General features: G+C 44.3%; 1 protein-coding gene across 1 annotated transcript; it reads right to left on the bottom strand.

Annotated features, from left to right (window-relative positions):
• Positions 1-1,098: 1,098 nt before the first annotated feature.
• On the bottom strand, positions 1,099-14,720 carry LOC139373562 (protein mono-ADP-ribosyltransferase PARP10-like). The gene is made up of 12 exons (XM_071114221.1): positions 14,125-14,720; positions 13,109-13,284; positions 12,674-12,916; positions 10,926-11,156; positions 8,152-9,209; positions 7,654-7,869; positions 4,092-4,218; positions 3,216-3,879; positions 2,340-2,749; positions 2,001-2,134; positions 1,729-1,903; positions 1,099-1,506 (listed from the first exon to the last, which is right to left on the bottom strand). Exons 2-12 carry the CDS (start codon positions 13,281-13,283, stop codon positions 1,208-1,210), a joined length of 3,732 nt encoding a protein of 1,243 aa, XP_070970322.1. The 5' UTR covers position 13,284; positions 14,125-14,720; the 3' UTR covers positions 1,099-1,207.
• Positions 14,721-19,429: the final 4,709 nt, after the last annotated feature.

Consider the following 19,429-nt stretch of genomic DNA (forward strand, 5'->3'; position numbering starts at 1 on the left):
CGGACAGAGCTTGTGAAGATCTGCAGAGAAGAATGGGAGAAACCTCCCGAATACAGGGGTGCCAAGCTTGTAGCGTCATACTCAAGAAGACTCAAGGCTGTAATCGCTGCCAAAGGTGCTTCAACAAAGTACTAAGTAAAGTGTCTGAATACTTTTAAAAAATGTAAATCACATTCACGTATTTTTTAAATACATTTGTATAAAAAAAAGTCTAAACCTGTTTTGCTTTGTCAATAAAGGGGTATTGTGTGTAGACTGAGTGGGATTGTTTTTATTTGATCCATTTTAGAATAAGGCTGTAACTTAACAAAATGTGGAAAAAGGGGTCTGAATACTTTCCAAATGCACTGGAGATTGGCTCGACTTAGTCTCTGGCCTAACAACATCCGTGTCAATATATCCGCCAAATACCTGCTTCTTGGGCATTAGCACAAACACAATACACAGTATATTCTCAGAAGCCTTTTTCAAATAGAATTCCCATTAATCAGTCAAGCGCATCCGGACTGGTTGCATCACTGCCTGGTATGGCAACAGCTCAGCTGTTGGACCGCAAGGCAGAACGCAACGCAAGGCAGTACATATGGTAGTGCATATGGCCCAGTACATCACTGGGGCCAAGCTTCCTGCCATCCAGGACCTCTATACCAGGCAGTGTCAGAGGAAGGCCCTAACACCCTAGTCATAGACTGTTCTCTCTGCTACCGCAGAGCAAGCGGTACCGGAGCGCCAATCTAGGTCCAAGAGGCTTCTAAACAGCTTCTACCCCCAAGCCATAAGACTCTTGAACATCAAATCAATTGGCTACCCAGACTATTTGCATTGCCCCCCCCTCCCTCTTTTACGCTGCTGCTACTCTCTTTTTATTATCTATGCATAGTCACTTGAATAGCTCTACCTATATGTACATATTACCCTGACTAACCGGTGCCCCTGCACATGGACTCTGTACCGGTACCCCCTGTATATAGCCTCGCTATTGTTATTTTACTGCTGCTCTTTAATTACTTTTATTTCTTATTCTTTTTGTGTGTTTGTTTTTTTTAAGACTGCATTGTTGGTTAAGTGCTTGTAAGCATTTCACTGTTGTATTCAGCACACGTGACAAATACAATTTTATTTGAATCCTCTTTTCTCAACACGGAGAAAACCAACAAATAAAACACTGACCAAACAGTTCTTTGGATATCAATCAACTCCCACTCCCTCAGCGGTGAATCTTCTGACATGTGATGAGATACTCAGGGTAAGCCTGTGTGTCGTTGAAGATCACAAACAGAGAGGGGTTGTCCGTCTTATCTGCCACGCTGTCGTATCGGAGGGGTATGTCAGAGCTCTCCTTCAGAGGAGCCGTCTTCATGGAGTGACTGCCCTGAGTGAAGTCCCCAGTCAGCACCTTGGTCACAAACACAAACTTGTGTCCGTCTGCGTTGGGGGGAGAATATTGATCCTGGACGGACAGGGCCGAGTTCACAGCAAAGTAGACCCCCTGACCGTACACAGTGGCTGCAGAGAAAAACCACAACGAGAGGCCAAATTATTACAGAAACATTATTACAGAAAGAGATACAATAGGCCAAATTAGTAAATTAGTAAAGTAGAACACTTGCACAGCATATACAAAAGAGGCCACATTACTACAACAGTCTACATCTTCTACAATGAAAATAATGATGAAATGAAAACGCTGATGAACTAGAGCCTTTTTTTTATATTAGAAGGCCTCACCATTCTTTCCACAGAAGCTTCTATTGAAGCCATGAACACAGATCTCTTTCACGCTGGTCTCGCTTGTGCCGTGGTACAGAGTCCGCTCCACTTCTGGGTCAGTGGTACTCTGATTTATACTAGCCTTCTTCAGTCTGTACTGGTTGTACAGGAGCCTATTCATCAGCTTCTCAACCTGGGAAATAAGATTAACAGAGCAATGGACTCCGACATCACTGATACAATACGAAGTTAATGGTTAGTTGCTGTAGACGTCGATAGATACCACAGACCTTAATGATTCGGATTTCGTTGTGGAACTCCTGTATGGAGTCGTAGAAGTCTTTCACAACATCCCGGAACTCATCAGAATCCTTGTTCATTCTGGACGTTTCAGGCAGGTTGGACAGTAGACTGTAGTCCTCATCTGAAAAACAGAAACATATCGTAACAACATAAGTGCAATATAGCTTGAAGGAAAACGGTGCAACATTAAATAGCTTTGTTAATATTAAAATAACAGGGATATTGCATCAGTAATGAAATAGCATCTCACAAATGTAATTCTTATCTCCCCCCCCCCCCCCCCCCATAACAATAAGCTCACATACAGTATTTGCTAAGTTCTTTACCTTGCATCTCCGAGTACACGTCATCGGAGCTCAGCATCTTCCTGGAGATGGTGAGGGACTTCCCAGAGGCCACGTTGTACTCCTGCATCTTCTCAAAGTTGATGATGTGCGGCAGGTTGTTGAGCAGGATGTCGATCTTTTCCTGCCTCATCTTCCAGGCGTTCTCCATGAACACTGTCGCCTCCGGAGCGTACGAGGTCTCCGTCCCTGACGACGCCGGGTCGTGCCACACCCATTGCACTGTCCGCAGGATGTCAGCGTCTGACGTCGTCGTGGAGATCCTCCTTAGCAGCAGCTTCATGTCCGGCATCGCACCGGTGACAAAGTCCTTGAACCCGGAGATGATTGCCGTAGTTCCCTGGATGGTGACCTCCACGGCGTGTTTCCTCTTGATGAGGTCCAGACACCACCTGATTAGTTGATTTAATTGACAATGAAACAATTCAAAAAGTGGTGGGCACCAATATTGAAAATTCCATATGATACTGTTTAATATCGATATGAGCAAGGCATATCGTAAGAGGTGTATTCTTCCTGTTAACCTACACTATTCTGTAAAAAGCATACATGACTGCTTCTGCATGCACAAAACCCTCTCACAGAGTTACCATGCCTGCTGATGGGCCATCAACTGTTGATGGGCTTCCCATCGTATTCAAATTGGTTAGGTGGGTTTTATGCTACAATAATATTCACACCTGGCCCATTGGGCAATCTGCAAGCAACTTTACAAAAAAGTTCACATTCACACTGTTGCAAAGTATTTTATATAAACCAATATGATATTGAACTCAAAATCGGGAAAAAATGTGACTGAATTCAATATAGATTTTCCACAAATAAAATACATAGAACTGTACACACACACACACGTACCTGTGATACGGAGACAGGCTCCTCAGGCTGCGGTGCACTAGCTTCTCCTTATGCTGTTTATTACTGACCCTCTTGTTCAGGGCAATGTCCACTCTGACCAGGTCACAACTGTAGCCTGCGAACACAAAGATTGTTGCCGAGTTGGCTGACTGAATGGCCTCCTGCAGAGATACCTGGACAGCCTGATCGAGGTGGGAGCCAGCAGTAGGGAGGGAAGCGGTAGGCATGGCACCGCCATCATCCCGAGTCATCTTCGTTATCTTCCTGGACAGCTCTAGAACCTTCTGCAGCTCCTCCTCCTCGTCAGCCAGGGACCTCTTGGTGGTCTCCATAGAGTACTGGATGGCCAGGGACATCTGCGCCTCCTCCTCCAGGGTAGTGGAGAGTTGCATGGCCCGGGACATCTCTCCATCCTGAGTCACCACAGGAGCAGTAGCACCCACATCGTCACTATCCCCTCCCTCCACCAGGGGCAGTGGAGCCTCTTCCTCCACCTCAACGTTAGCGCTGTCCCTGTCTGGGCCCTGGTCAGAGCTCGGGGCCATGGGTTTGTCGGCCGGAAACAGATCCTCCTCCATGTCAGTGGTTCCGGTCAAACCGGAGAGGCCAGAGTCCACCGTCTCATCTATGGCTGAGAACAGCCTCTTTGCCTCCTCTATACGACCTGGGATCAGTACGTAGGTTTTCAGTGAGGAATTGCAAAACAACAATCCCAATAGAATAACTACCTTCTCTGAACATTATTCTGGCCACCGTGCTTCCATATGCTCTTTAGAGTCCAGGATGGGTTACTGTGCATCACTGTGACAAATGTTGTACAAAGGAATTTACAAATACATTTGATTGATATGAGAAGAGTAAAATGAAAGTATGCACCTCTGTCTAAAGCTGAGAGGCTGTTGGAAGTCTGGATAGTGCGAGTCAGAACTGATGTTGAGGCCTGTAAAGAACTTCTCTGGAAGCTCTGATGGGACGTCATATTCCACGCAGCCTCAAAGATGTCCTGTAGAGAGATGACAACTAGAATATACAACATACATACCAGAATACAGTGCAGTCGGAAAGTATTCAGACCACTTGACTTTTTCCACATTGTAACGTAACAGACATTTTTTCCCCCTCTCATCAAATCGACACAATACCTCATAATGACAAAGCAAAAACAGGTTTAAAAAACGTAAATACTTTGAAGGAACTTTGGCAGCATTTACAGCCTTCTTGAGCATGACGCTGCAAGCTTGGTACACCTGTGTTTGGGGAGTTTATCCCATTTTTCTCTGCAGATCCTCTCAATCTCTGTCAAGTTGGATGAGGAGCGTCCCTGCACAGCTATTTTCAGGTTTCTCCAGAGATGTTTGATCGAGTCCGGGCTTTGACTGAGCCACTCAAGGACATTCAGAGACTTGTCCCGAAGCAACTCCTGCATTGTCTTGGCTGTGTGCTTAGGGTCGTTGTCCTGTTGGAAGGTGAACCGTCACCCCAGTCTGAGGTCCCGAGTGCTCTGGAGCAGGTTTTCGTCAAGTGTACTTCACTCCTGACTAGTCTCCCAGTGCTAGGTTTCCTCTAGATGTGACACTTGGCATTCAGGCCAAATAGTTCAATCTTGGTTTAATCAGAACAGATAATCTTGTTTTTCATGGTCTGGGAGTCTTTAGGTGCCTTTTGGCAAATTCCAAGCTGGCTGTCATGTGCCTTTTACTGAGTGGCGGCTTCAGTCTGGCCACTCTGCCATAAAGGCCTGATTGGTGAGGTGCTGCATAGATGGTTGTCCTTCTGGAAGGTTCTCCCATCTCCACAGAGGAACTCTGTCAGAGTGACCATTGGGTTCTTAGTCACCTCCCTGACCAAAGCCGGGTGGCCAGCTCTTGGAAGAGTCTTTGTGGTTCCAAACTTCCATTTAAGAATGATGGCCATTGTGTTCTTGGGGGGCCTCCAATGTTGGTACCCTTCCCCAGGTCTGTACCTCGACACAATCCTGTCTCAGAGCTCTACGGTCAATTCCTTCGACCTCATGGCTTGGTGTTTGCTCTAACATGCACTGTCAACTGTGGAACAGAGGGCTATCTTGTCTCATCGCTACAACTCCCGTACGGGCTCGGGAGAGACAAAGGTTGAAAGTCATGTGTCCTCCGATACACAACCCAACTGCTTCTTAACACAGCGCCATCCAACCCGGAAGCCAGCCGCACCAATGTGTCGGAGGAAACACCGCAGTAGCTGTGCCACCAGAGACTCTGGGTTCGCGCCCAGGCTCTGTCGTAACCGGTCGCGACCGGGAGGTCCGTGGGCGACGCACAATTGGGCGCAGTGCGCGCTAACCAAGGTTGCCTGGTGCACAGTGTTTCCTCCGACACATTGGTGCGGCTGGCTTCCAGGTTGGATGGCGCTGTGTTAAGAAGCAGTGCGGCTTGGTTGGGTATCGGAGGACACATGACTTTCAACCTTCGTCTCTCCCGAGCCCGTACAGGAGTTGTAGCGATGAGACAGGATAGTAGCTACTAAACAATTGGATACCACGAAATTGGGGAGAAAGGGGTAAAATTCAAAAAGAAAAAAAAAACAACAACTGCGGAACCATATATAGACAGGTGTGTGCCTTTCCAAATCGTGTCCAACCAATTGAATTTACCACAGGTGGACCCCAATCAAGTTGTAGAAACATCAAGGACGATCAATGGAAACAGGATGCACCTGAGCTCAATTTCAAGTCTCAAAGCAAAGGGTTTGAATACTTATGTAAATAAGTTTATTTTGGGGGAAAAAAATGATATAAAACATGTTTTCGCTTTGTCATTATGTGTAGATTGATGAGGAAAAATATATTTGATCCATTTCAGAATAAGGTTGTAACGTAACAAACTGTGGAAAACGTCAAGGGGTCTGAATACTTTCCGAATGCACTAATACATATGTCTCTGAAATACACCATAGGCTTAAAGAGATTCTCCAGTACTTATTACCTTTTAGCCGGTAGTTCTCAAAGTAGCACTCATGACCCAAAATTGATCCTCAAAAATGGTTTAGTATGTCATATATCCACCACGTTATTGCTCTCTGTGCATCTTGCTATTTGTCACTCAAAATGGCAATGAACTGAAGCTCATTGGCTAGGACTCGAATTGCTAGGGGGGCTGGCCCGCGTGGGGGAAAATGACTCAGCAGTTTCTGGAAAAACAGGCCCTTTCAAAGTAAAGATTTCGTGGCTAACTGAGGTAAGACACTAATTCTGTTCATACAATGAACAAAAATATAAAAGCAACATGTAAAGTGTTAGTCCCATGTTTCATGAGGTGAAATAAAAGATCCCAGAAATGTTCCGTACGCACAAACAGCTTATTTCTCAAATGGGTTTACTTCCCTCTTAGTAACCTGACTGCAGCTCGGCGTCATAACCGACTTCAGTGTGCAAATGCTCACCTTCGATGGCCACTGGCGCGCTGGAGAAGTGTGCTCTTCGTTGATTAATACCCAGTTCAACTGTACCGGGCAGATGGCAGACAGCATGCATGGTGTCTTGTGGGCGAATGGTTTGCTGATGTCAATGTTGTGAACAGAGTGCCCTATGGTGGTGGGGTTATGGTATGGGCAGGCACAAGCTACAGACAACGAACACAATTGCATTTTAGCGATGGCAATTTCAATGCACAGAGATACCGTGTCGAGATCCTGAGATCCATTGTCGTGCCATTCATCCGCCGCCGTCACCACATGTTTCAGCATGATAATGCACGGCACCCATGTTGTAAGGATTTGTACACAATTCATGGAAGCTGAAAATGTCCCAGTTCTTCCATGGCCTGCATACTCACCAGACATGTACCCCATTGAGCATGTTTGGGATGCTCTGGAGAGACGTGTACAACAGTGTGTTCCAGTTCCCGCCAATATCCAGCAACTTCGTACAGCCATTGAAGAGGAGTGGGACAACATTCCACAGGCCACGATCAACAGCCTGATCAACTCTATGCGAAGGAGATGTGTCGCACTGCATGACCAACAGATGCAAATCTGTATTCCCAGTCATGTGAAATCCATACACAAGGGCCTGATGAGATTATTTTAATTACGGAGTTACAATTCATATAAAATCAGTCAAAAATCATAGAAATTGTTGCATGTTGTGTTCATATCTTTGTCCAGTGTAGATTATGCATGTATCAACTACACATCTAGCTCAAAGCGGGAGGTTTAAAGAAATACTTAGTAGTTACTTAAGTTCCAGAGCATGTCTTTAACCATACTTATCCCAATAAAAAAATACAGCAAACCTTTAAAGAATCTATCAAATGTAGAGGAACAAATCCATGGCACAGAAAACAAATCCCTTTCTCTGTGCAGATTGTAATTTGGCTACCACATTTGCTAGTTAATTAGTAATTTGCTATTTAATTAGTAATGATACAGTCTATATTAATGTCTTTATCATTGAGCCAACTACCTCGTTGTCCAGGGGTTCCCAGTGCACCTTCTCCATGTTTATGTAGACCTGGAACTTAGTCTGCATCTCCCTGAGGATGCTGGTCCCCTCCCCCTCCTGGATGAGGAACCGCGCCACGCCCGTCTGTTTCACCGTGATGGTTCTGGTCTCGGTGGACAACACCACACCCCTCAGAACCTCATCGGCCATTTGACATGCCGCAGCATTGCCTTGGATCTACCAATCACAGTCACATGGATGATTAAAAGGAGGTGGAAGGTTTATAAGGCCATTTACCAAGACATCCGATACCCTTTTCACGATAGCATGCACATTTTAGCCGTACTATACTGGCTGAGATTTTCTTTTCACATTGTCCTCTCCAGCATGTGTAACCAGTATAGATCAGCTTGACTCGGGAGTGTGAAAAGGGTATGAGAGAATTACAGCATATACTGTGTTGAATTTATATAATGCAATGCATGCTTTTATGATTTTTATAAAAAGTAAAACACCTACTCTGAGTCCACAGACGCCATGTGCGTCTAGAGGGAAGATAGACACCTGGTTCATATCAGCCAGTAGCTGATGATGGTGGGTCTGGATGTACTTCAACATTCCTGACTCCATAGAGATGATAGCCTCCGTTTCAATGGGTGTACTGAGGAACTCCACTATCTTAGCCTGCTTCTCCTCCTCCAACCCTCTCAGAGTCAGGACATCTATCTGTCCTCTTTCGGACACCTTAGCTGAGCAAAGAGTCAGAGACTGGAGGAAGCCAGTCCACTCCTGGGCGTACAGCATACACTCGTACGCTCTGTCCACAGGGATACTGAAGTCAGACAGCAGAGTCTTCAACATGCTACATGCCTGGCTCACCAAGCTGGGAGACAGAGACGTTACCATGACGACACAGTCCGACACAGTGTACATGGACGGCAGCCCGTTTTCTTTCAACGTTTGTAGCAGCCTGTCCATCACTTCCTGTTTGGCCAGGAAGTGGGCCTTTTCTGGGTCAAAGGTGAGATGAGCCTGGGCCACGCCCCCAAGGAACTCCAACACAGCGTTCTTCAACTGCTCCAGCGTTGGCCGGTCAGGCCCGGCCATATGGACCCCGTCCTCCCTGATCTGGACGCTACAGCCTTGGTGGGCCAGCTGGAGGCTCTGGGGCAGGGGACTGGCCTGGAGCAGGGTGAGTTTCACCGGGTCTGGGACGGAAATGTGGCTAGACATGGGCTCTGGGGTCGAAATTAGGTCACCCATGCCTCCCTGGGCTGCTGCTGCCTGTGACACAGGGGGGGACAGAGGGGGGATCAGAGGCTCAGAGGTAGCCTTGTGTGAGGACTGAGAACGGTCACTGGTACTGTCTGCAGGGAGAGAATCAGTCTGTGATTGACCACCACTGTCTGTCTGCTCTGTGTCCGTTGTGCTACCATCTGATGTTCCATTCACAGAGGTCAGGGGAGAGGTCAGGGGTGAGGAGGAGCTGTCCTCTGATTGGAGGAAGGAGAAGTAAGGCCTGACCGTCAGATCTGTCTCCTCCAGTTTATGTGATTGTTTAAGGACACGTTCCACTGCTGTTAGATGCAATAACAAGGAAGGGAATAAAATGCATTCAACAGCTGCATAGAATTTGCATGCTTTATAACCCGGCTTTATAGCTTATATGTTGCATTGACATACACTACCAGTCAAAGGTTTTAGAACACCTACTCATTCAAGGGATTTTCTTTATTTTTACTACTTTCTACATTGTAGAATAATAGTGAAGACATCAGAACTATGAAACAACACATATGGAATCATGTAGTAACCCAAAGTGTTAAATCAAAATATATTTTATATTTGATATTCTTCAAATAGCCACCCTTCGCTTTGATGACAGCTTTCCACTCTTGGCATTCCTCAACCAGCTTCACCTGGAATGCTTTTCCAACAGTCTCGAAGTAGTTCCCACATATGCTGAGCACTTGTTGGCTGCTTTTCCTTCACTCTGCGGTCCGACTCATCCCAAACCATCTCAATTTGGTTGAGGTCAGGGGAATGTGGAGGCCAGATCAACTGATGCAGCACGCCATCCCTCTCCGTTTGGTAAAATAGCCCTTACCCAGCCTGGAGGTGTGTTGGGTCATCTTCCGATTGAAAAACAAATTATAGTCCCACCAAGCGCAAACCAGATGGGATGGAGTATCGCTGCAGAATGCAGTGGGAACTACACATGCGGAGATCATCAGGTTCACCTACTCTGCGTCTCACAAAGACACGGCGGTTGGAACCAAAAATCTCAAATTTGGACTCCAGACCAAAGGACAAATGTCCATCTGTCTAATGTCTATTGCTAGTGTTTCTTGGCCCAAGCAAGTCTTCTTATTGGTGTCCTTTAGTAGTGGTTTCTTTGCAGCAATTCAACAATGAAGGCCTGATTCACACAGTCTCTAAACAGTTGATGTTGAGATGTGTCTGTTACTTGAACTCTGTGAAGCATTTATTTGGGCTGCAATATCTGAGGCTGGTAACTCCAATGAATTTATCCTCTGCAGCAAAGATAACTCTGGGTCTTCCTTTCCTGTGTCGGTCCTCATGAGAGTTAGTTTCATCATGGCACTTGATGGTTTTGCGACTGCTCTTGAAGAAACATTAAAAGTTCTTAACATTTTCCGGATTGACTGACCTTCATGTCTTAAAGTAATGAAGGATTGTCGTTTCTCTTTGTTTATTTGAGCTGTTCTTGCCATAATATGGACTCGGTCTTTTACCAAATAAGGCCATCTTCTGTATACCCCCCCGATCCTTGTCACTACACAACTGATTGGCTCAAACGCATTAAGGAAAGGAATTCCACAACTTTTAACAAGGCACACCTGTTAATTGAAATGCATTCCAGGTGACTACCTCATGAAGCTGGTTGAGAGAATGCCAAGAGTGTGCAAAGCTGTCATCAAGGCATAGGGTGGTTATTTGAAGAATCTCAGATATATTTTTATTTGTTGTACACATTTTTGGTCACTAAATGATTCCATATGTGTTATTCCATAGTTGTGATGTCTTCACTATTATTCTACGATGTAGAAAATAGTAAAAATAAAGAAGAACCCTTGAAAGAGTGGGTGTTCTAAAACTTTTGACCGGTAGTTACAAAATCTAACATAATTACTTTAAAAACGGATACAACAGCTAAAATGTAACCGCTTGTACACAAACAGATGAAGCCCTTATGGATGACGTCCTTAATAACTTACATCCAAACAAACATTCGGTAGAGATACAGTGCATAAAAACATTTCTAAACCTACAGTCAAAGTCCAGGAAGGAGACCCTGGCAACCCCCTCTGACATCATGGTGACCTCCTTAACTTCAAGGCGCCCACCCCGTTGGCTCTCCAGGTACAGAGTAAGCATGTCTGCTGTGATGCTGGGGTGCACGTTCTCCATTAGGATGGAGTCAGTTTGATCGATCTGTTCCAGAGCGATCTGCGCTCCATCCAGAGTCTTCTTAGAGATCTTTGAGCAAAGCTTCTGGAAGTCTGTGCATGCAAAATAAGGAATAATTCACAAATTAACTATATTGTATGCAAAAGCATAGCCAATTACAATATATTTGTAATTATATTGTTTCCCAAAACATGAGCCGTCCTCAATTACTTAAAATCTACGGTTTGATTGTGATGATACTTAACTTTTATCGAAAAGGGGGGGGGGCTCAACTCCCCTGAATGAGGTGTGCTTGTGACTGTGGTCAAGCAACTACTCTCTCCTTGAGCAACAGGGGGCGTGGCTTTGTGTGTTCAGCAGCATTAAGCAGCAGCAGAAGGGAGAGATGACAGAACTATAGAAAACATACATTATAAGCGCCGGAGTGGTGTATCACATTTAACAAACCACACCTTGAAATTCCATTATGGAAGGTAAAGTAAAAACTCTAGCCGGTCTTTGCATCAATACATATATATATATATATACACATGTATATTGTAAAATATGGTATACCGCTGAGCCCTAGTTGCGTTGATATTTTTGTTTAGTATACTTCCATAAAAATGTTTGAACTGGTATCCGGGGGACCTTCAGATGAGTCTTGTAAGGACTGTGGTCATCCGATAGCAACACAACCGACATGTAGCCCAAAATGTTCGGACACTATAGACAGAAGTTGGCAGATCAGCAGTACAGACAAGTCCCTCTTATGTCCGAGAGGGGTCATAATAGTTTGTAGGTCAAACCGTTTGGACGCTAGAGAGAATTTTGTGAGAAGACCAATTTTCTGGATGTCTCATGCTATTTTTGGGTCTCGCCTATGGCGGCAGAACGGCAAGGACCGAACCAGCCCTGCACATGGCTACATGCAACTTTCGCTTTGATCTCAAAACAAGCGCGTCTACGCATACTGTAAACACAGTCCAGTTCAAAGTGAATGGCACAGATCCATATATGGCAATGTTTTATTTGCATATAGGCCTACTGCAGTTCTGATTAGTTATGTCGCACCGGTCTGTGTAGAGTTCAGGCTGAGTCGTGCGTGTCAATACAATCCTACTCAGATGCGTTCTGCCTACAAAATCTCTTGCATAGTTAGTTTTGTTTTGATATGTTGCATTGAAAGTGGATAATTCAATCGTGTTAATTCGATCACAATTGACACAGTAAAGAGAAACGTTTATAGCGTTAACTAAGGGGTAAAACTCTAGAAAGTTTAGTGCTTCTCTGCACGGGCTGATCTTTCTTCTGCATGGCAGTTCCGGTGAGCTGCGCGCCTGCCGCAGCTTAGATGGAACATTGGTCTCATGGTCTAACAAACACCGCTCTAGCTCTGTCACCTTTAACCGCAGATGTCTCATGGTCTAACAAACACCGCTCTAGCTCTGTCACCTTTAACCGCAGATGTGGAAGTGCAACTTCGGTGGATGCGGTGGATTGAGGCTCACCCAATGCAACAAAAAAAAAACATCTCTCTAGCTTAAACTGGCAGATTTTTATGGAGATACATTTATGCTAATTAGATTATCGACTCTAGGGGGTTCAACTTAATAGGAAAACCCCAAACCTTTATTGAAGGCCTGATGGAAGTGTACTAGGACCAGGTCCCTGCCAGGTGAGGGGTACAGAGTGTAGTCGTGCATGTCCATCCCCATCATGTTCTCTACATACAGCTCCACCAGCTCCTGACAGCTGGATGGGTTAACCCCCCGCAGCAGCAGCCTCCGTGGATCCTTACACGCAGGCTTCCTCACGGTCAGCTCAGCATTGCTCAGGACATGTGCTCTTTTAGACAGGACCCTTGATGCAACTGTCAATCAAACACAGACATAATCAGCATGCCATGGATGAATAGTTTTTTGGTACAATATTATCATGAATTTGTGGACCACAGGATGACTAGACGTTGCTAAGACATCAGACTTCTGTGTATCTTCTGTGAAACTTATTGGCCTTAAACATATCCGATCCCAATAATTACACCGACTGAATGCATTCTTACCCTCTGCCTCTTCAAACAGCAGTAAGGCGCGGCTCCCTTCCAGCTTCACAGACACCAGATTACCTCCCCCAGAACGACGCTTGTTCTCAAAGTACAAATACAACAGCTCCTCCTCCACCTCCTCTGGTACTCCCAGCACCTCCACTGTCCGGTTCTCTTGGCTTGCAGCAGACATCCTGACATACAGGCACAGGAATAATCAATGGAATTGATTGACTTGCAAAGTACAAGGTGTAAGTACACACACACATTGAAATTAACGGATTCAGCTATTTCAGCCACACCCGTTGCTGACAGGTGTATAAAATCAAGCACACAGTCATGCAATCTCCATAGACAACCATTGGCAGTAGAATGACCTTACTGAAGAGCTCAGTGACTTTCAACGTGGCACCATCATAGGATGCCAGCATTCCAACATGTCAGTTCGTCAAATTTCTGCCTTGCTAGAGCTGCCCCGGTCAACTGGTAAGTGTTGTTATTGTCAAGTCCCCGCAGCAATGTTCCAACATCTAGTGGAAAGCCTTTCCATAAGACTGGAGGCTGTTATAACAGCAAAGGGGGGGGGGGGGGCTCAACTCCCCTGAATGAGGGAGTTCAACAAGCAGGTGTCCACATACTTTTGGTTATGTAGTGTATGTACTGTATCATAGCCAGCACAGACAGGGCTAGTATGAACACACCTACAGCCAGGTGTGTATTGATTGGGTAATGTGCATTGATCACAAAATGTATCCTACTTGGCTACAAAAGTCAGGAGTTAAGTTGACTTAAATAAAAATAAAACAAATACATCGCTGAATATAATAGAATGTGGTGGATTTTATGAACATTAGTAACGTCACTCATTTTCGATGAAATATAAACTGAAACTATCCACGGCGCACAACATCGCAAGTAGCACAAAGAGCAAATGGCACAATTACATAAAGGAATAATAACTCTCGCTGGGTATAAATATGAATTTGCCCCTAGCTTTGAAACACCTTTATTCGCAGTTTAAAGGAAAAACTTACCTGGAATACAAGCATTCTCAGATCACGACGCACAGAAATGGCTTCATTGGCGATTTCTTCTTCTTCTTTGGGATTGGGTTGGCGGGTCGCATACAATTTAAGGTGCATACACTGCCACCTACTGTACTGGATCGCGAAGCCAGACACAGCCTACATACATTAAATTCTCTTCATTTTTCCCGTTCCTCGAAGAAGGTGAAAGAGACTTGACACCACTTCCCTCCCCCAAACAGCCTCTCCAACACTTTCACACAATATCTCCCGATCTACATCATACAGTTCACAAAATATCAACACATGCTACACCATTTCCTCCACTAAACACCGACCTGTTTCATGTCTCCCTACCATCCACAACGTGGCATTCAAACCTGTGTTCCCAACCCGTAGTCTACTCCACCCAACTTCCTCTTCTACATCCCATACACCCCACCTATTCCTTTAATGACCAGAGCACACAATAAAATTGCCTCCCCTTACTACTAATATCCCACTCCATTTGCCAAAGATTAAGTCATTTTGCCCTGATCAAGGACTTCACTTCCCTGCGGCCCAGCGGGACCTGAATATCTAACAACTTCTTCTTCTTCGATGATATCATGGTGGTCCGCAAACAATGGTTTAAGTGCATGCCGCCACCTACTGCTCTGGAATGTACGATCAATCACGATCTGCCCAATTCTGTACTAGCATAAAGAAAAGTATTAATTTATCTAAACCAAATAAATCCTTAACTTACCCTTATCTGCTTTACCGCCTCCACAATAACCTTCAACCTGGCATTTCTGCTTTCCTCAACCCGAGTCGTATTGATAACCTTACCAATAAACATCATGACTGATCCCGTATCTCTGAGTCTCTAGCATCTCTCTGTACCTGGCATTTCTGCTTTCCTCAACCCGAGTCGTATTGATAACCTTACCAATAAACATCATGACTGATCCCGTATCTCTGAGTCTCTAGCATCTCTCTGTACCTGGCATTTCTGCTTTCCTCAACCCGAGTCGTATTGATAACCTTACCAATAAACATCATGACTGATCCCGTATCTCTGAGTCTCTAGCATCTCTCTGTACCTGGCATTTCTGCTTTCCTCAACCCGAGTCGTATTGATAACCTTACCAATAAACATCATGACTGATCCCGTATCTCTGAGTCTCTAGCATCTCTCTGTACCTGGCATTTCTGCTTTCCTCAACCCGAGTCGTATTGATAACCTTACCAATAAAAGCTATTAAGTCAACTTCATTCATTATCAAAGTCCTTTGACACCGCACAGTCATGAGCACAAGATTTCTGAACTGGGCCTCCACACTGCCAGGACCATCAGAAGCACCAGCCCAGACAGTAGGTCCACTTACTACAGGTACATCCATGTAAGATTCATCAGTCCACATGGTAGTTCTACCAATCTGTTTCATGGCCTCTGCATTCGATACATCATGACTGATCCCGTATCTCTGAGCCTCTAGCATCTCTCTGTACATGGCATCCAACAAATGCTGCACTTATGTTCTGCCCCATAATTACAGCACTTAACCTTCACATTGTTTCCACATTCACAGTAACCATGTGCCCCTCCACACTTGCCACATAGTGTGCTACATGTCCCATTCTTTGTCATTTAAAACACCACAGTGCACATGGGACAAATTCTCTAACATTGAAACTAAGGAATCCTATCTGTACTTTTCCCGGCAAGACTTTCTCAAACCTCAGCATCACTGATAAGCTTTCACGACTTTGATCAACCTTTAGGCTTAAATCACTCTGCCTTCCTTCACATTTTCTTTAATATCATACATATTGGGACCCCAGTGGGACTCCCCTCAACCTAGCATAAGCACCAGGGACAGACATGGCTTTTAATCTTCTTCCCATTAAGCTTTTCCATTTTTAAAATCGTATCTTGTTGAGCCTGGCAGCCACATAATATTAACAATCAACCATTTCCAATGAGCCAAGCTAATTTCACTTCACCTGCCTCTTTCTCTACGACATTAGTTAGTCTGATAGGGTGTAAGTGAGGCCCTGTGGTCTCATCAAACACTATCACCACTTTCCACTCCAATACATTATTACTCTTGCTTCCTACCTTGGCTCTCTTCATGATTTCTTTACTAGACGCTCCACTGCTTTCTGTACCATGATCTCTCTTCGTCCTGTGTCTTGTCACTACCGACCATTCTGGTCCTTGATCAGAACTAACATCCGTATTGTTTGCATTCCAGCACAGCTGTTTCTTCAAACACTTTCTCCATTTCCTCCACACTACACGCCGCCATTTCCTTTACAATGCCCCGCTTTGTAGAGTTTTGGCTGCCGATCCATATACAAAGCACCCATAATCCAAAAATGACCTGATCCATACGTGGTACATATACAACAGTGTTTGTCTATCTGACCCCCAATCACCTTACTACACTTAATATGCTCAACATGTCTCTTCGATGTAATCCTCTCATCAAACCACATACCTAAATACTTAAACTCAGACACCCTGCCTATATCCTGACTGTATATATTCAGCATAACATCTTTAACCGTCCTGCTAGAATACACCATAAAGCAGGACTTGGCCACAGACATCCTAAACCCCCATGTTAGAGACCAATCTTCCACAACTCCTACAGCTTCTTCCTCATCACATATTTCACATTCCCACTTCTCTTCTACCCCATTGACAATTCTGACCCCAACATGACTCGATCGAACAGGAAGTCCATGATCCAGTTATGCAGACGACCCCAATGCCTAATGCACTCAACTTGATCAACAACCCTTCCCTCCAAATGGTATCGTAAACTTTCTCAATGTCAAAATACACAACACTCTTTGGCTATCTCTGTACTATCTCTGTACTAACTGTCACCAGGGCCTTCGTGGCAGACCTTCCTCTACTGAACCCACTCTGTGCCACGCTCATCACACCCCTAGCTTCCAAGAGATACATCATCCTATTCACCACTGGCAACTTCCTGGTTGTTCGTCATGTGCACCAGGTAGTGGTGCTTCTGCGTCAGCTACAGGATTTATGCATGACATTTTCAGTAGCAAGGCCACTTGAATAAACAGGCCTAATTAGTCAGAATATCCTAATGGGTTTGACTAAATATGCACATTTTCATGGAACATGAGGTCATGTGGAGGGGGAGAGAGTCAGAGGACACTTATAATCCTAGCGAGGTCATTTAGTAAGTTTGTTCATGACTGTAATGTAGTCCTACACTATCATTTGTAGCCTAATGTATGTATCCACACATGTTTATAGCTTCAACAAGAGAGACTCAGGGGAACAAAGATGGTATTCTCATTATGATCTTGTAAAGCAGAACCATTGGCAAATAAAACAGTTTATCCATTATCCACTAGGTGACAGTGTCCTCTAATGTACTGTTACATGACCTGTGTGTGTGTGTGTGTGTGTGCATAAAAAAATGTTTAGCATGTTATCACCACTGATATTCAATTCATTGACCATCAATAATTATACTCCTGGTCTCCTTTTTTAAACAAACACATCTTTATTAAAATTAAACATGTTACATGGTCTCAAAACTTGCAAAATAAATGATGGAAAGATCTCAATTGCATACTCATGTCCTCTCTCCGCATCTCTTCTCAAAACCCATTGGAGGAGAAAGCCAGAGGGGAAGGACCTCTGGCTTTCTTATCCAATGGGTTTTGAGAAAGAAACAAGAAGCGAGGACATGAGGAGTATGCAATTGAGATCTTTCCCACGGCTCAAAACCATTTATGGGGGTGGGGGGGGGGGGGGGGGGGGGGGGGGCGGACGGACGTTGGAGCAATAAAAATATCCATTGACTGGCAGAGTTGTCTCAAGGCACATAACACAGAAATACTGTTAAAAGTCATAATGTCCCAAAACATAGATAAATCACAAAGGCATCCTTCAGCTTATCTCATGATACTTTAAATACAATAATGCAGGAATATCAATTATCTTACCATGCCATTTCTCCTGTGAGAATTTTCTTTGCCGGCTAAAAGGTTCAATGAAAAATAAACAAGAGAAAGAAATCTCAAATGTATTTCAAATGTATGAATGAGTGCAATAACATAAGATTCAAGCACCCCATGTAAAAGATGAAGTTGAGTGGTTCTGAATCTGACTGTCTTTAATGATATCACATTTAATAAACTTCAAACAAATATTCCCCTCAGTGCTAGGTCACTACAGTTTCCCATCATCGTTAAAGGTCTGATGCATCTCACTGTATCAGAGCCCAACTAGTAGAGCTGTATTTTGAGAAGTCCCTAAACATCGGAGAAACCTGTAATAAAACATAAAACATTTGGTCATGAGTTACTGCAGAGCCTTGATGAGCAGCAACTTGTAACACTGTACATGTTAAATCATTTATCAAAGAATGTTGCACTGATTCCTCTCAAGAATATCATAGGCACTTTGGACCTGTTTAACTAGTAATATGAATATCATGGATAAGGCACTTCATTTAAAATGGACACATTATCATTAGTCAGTCATTTAGTCCTTCTACTTTGTAGAATGATACACGGTACGATCCACCAGACATTGGTTCTTTGAGCAGCAAAGATACCTTGATAATAAAGCAGATAGTGGTTGTTGCACATTATTCCCTCATAGGACAGCCATTCAGTCAATGCCACACCCGGTGGCCAATTAAGATGGGAATACTGTATGGGAATACAGTAAGTTGGGAATACTCGGCCAGGGCTGCAGTGAGGCAACGAGCTAGAGACCGCTCTCATCCTCATGATCATTGGACCTGACTTCCCAGACAGGTTCTGTGGTCTCAAGGAGGTGGTGGGGTGAGGGTGGGAGGGGGAAGGGGAAGGGGAGAAGTCAAGTTTTGGTTTTGGATCAACACATTACAGAAGGTCACTTCATTGGAAAAACACACTTCTGTTTTCTGGGTTTACTTCTACATTTAATCATGAGGTGGCTAAATGTGAATATTGTGAAATGTGAATGTGAAAATGGTTTTGTTTCAGTCATCTGTATGAGTCAACCAGCATCAGCTCTGTATCAAAACCATACCCACACCACAAAATGTAAATGTGGAAAATTGGGTAATATATGGTTGAGATGTTGCTCAATGAGATTACAACCTAAATTCACTCTCAAAAAGACAGCAGAAACGTTGTTGAATTCCCAATGTGTTATCACTATGCTTTCAACCATCTAAAAGCACAACCAAATTCCAATGGAAAAACAATGTCTGGTTTTTGTTTGAGTGGTCACCTACAGTGCTTTCAGAAAGTATTCACACCCCTTGACTATTTCCACATTTTGTTGTGT

The sequence above is a fragment of the Oncorhynchus clarkii genome, chromosome 18, assembly GCF_045791955.1.
Source record: "Oncorhynchus clarkii lewisi isolate Uvic-CL-2024 chromosome 18, UVic_Ocla_1.0, whole genome shotgun sequence".
Taxonomy (NCBI): domain Eukaryota; kingdom Metazoa; phylum Chordata; class Actinopteri; order Salmoniformes; family Salmonidae; genus Oncorhynchus; species Oncorhynchus clarkii.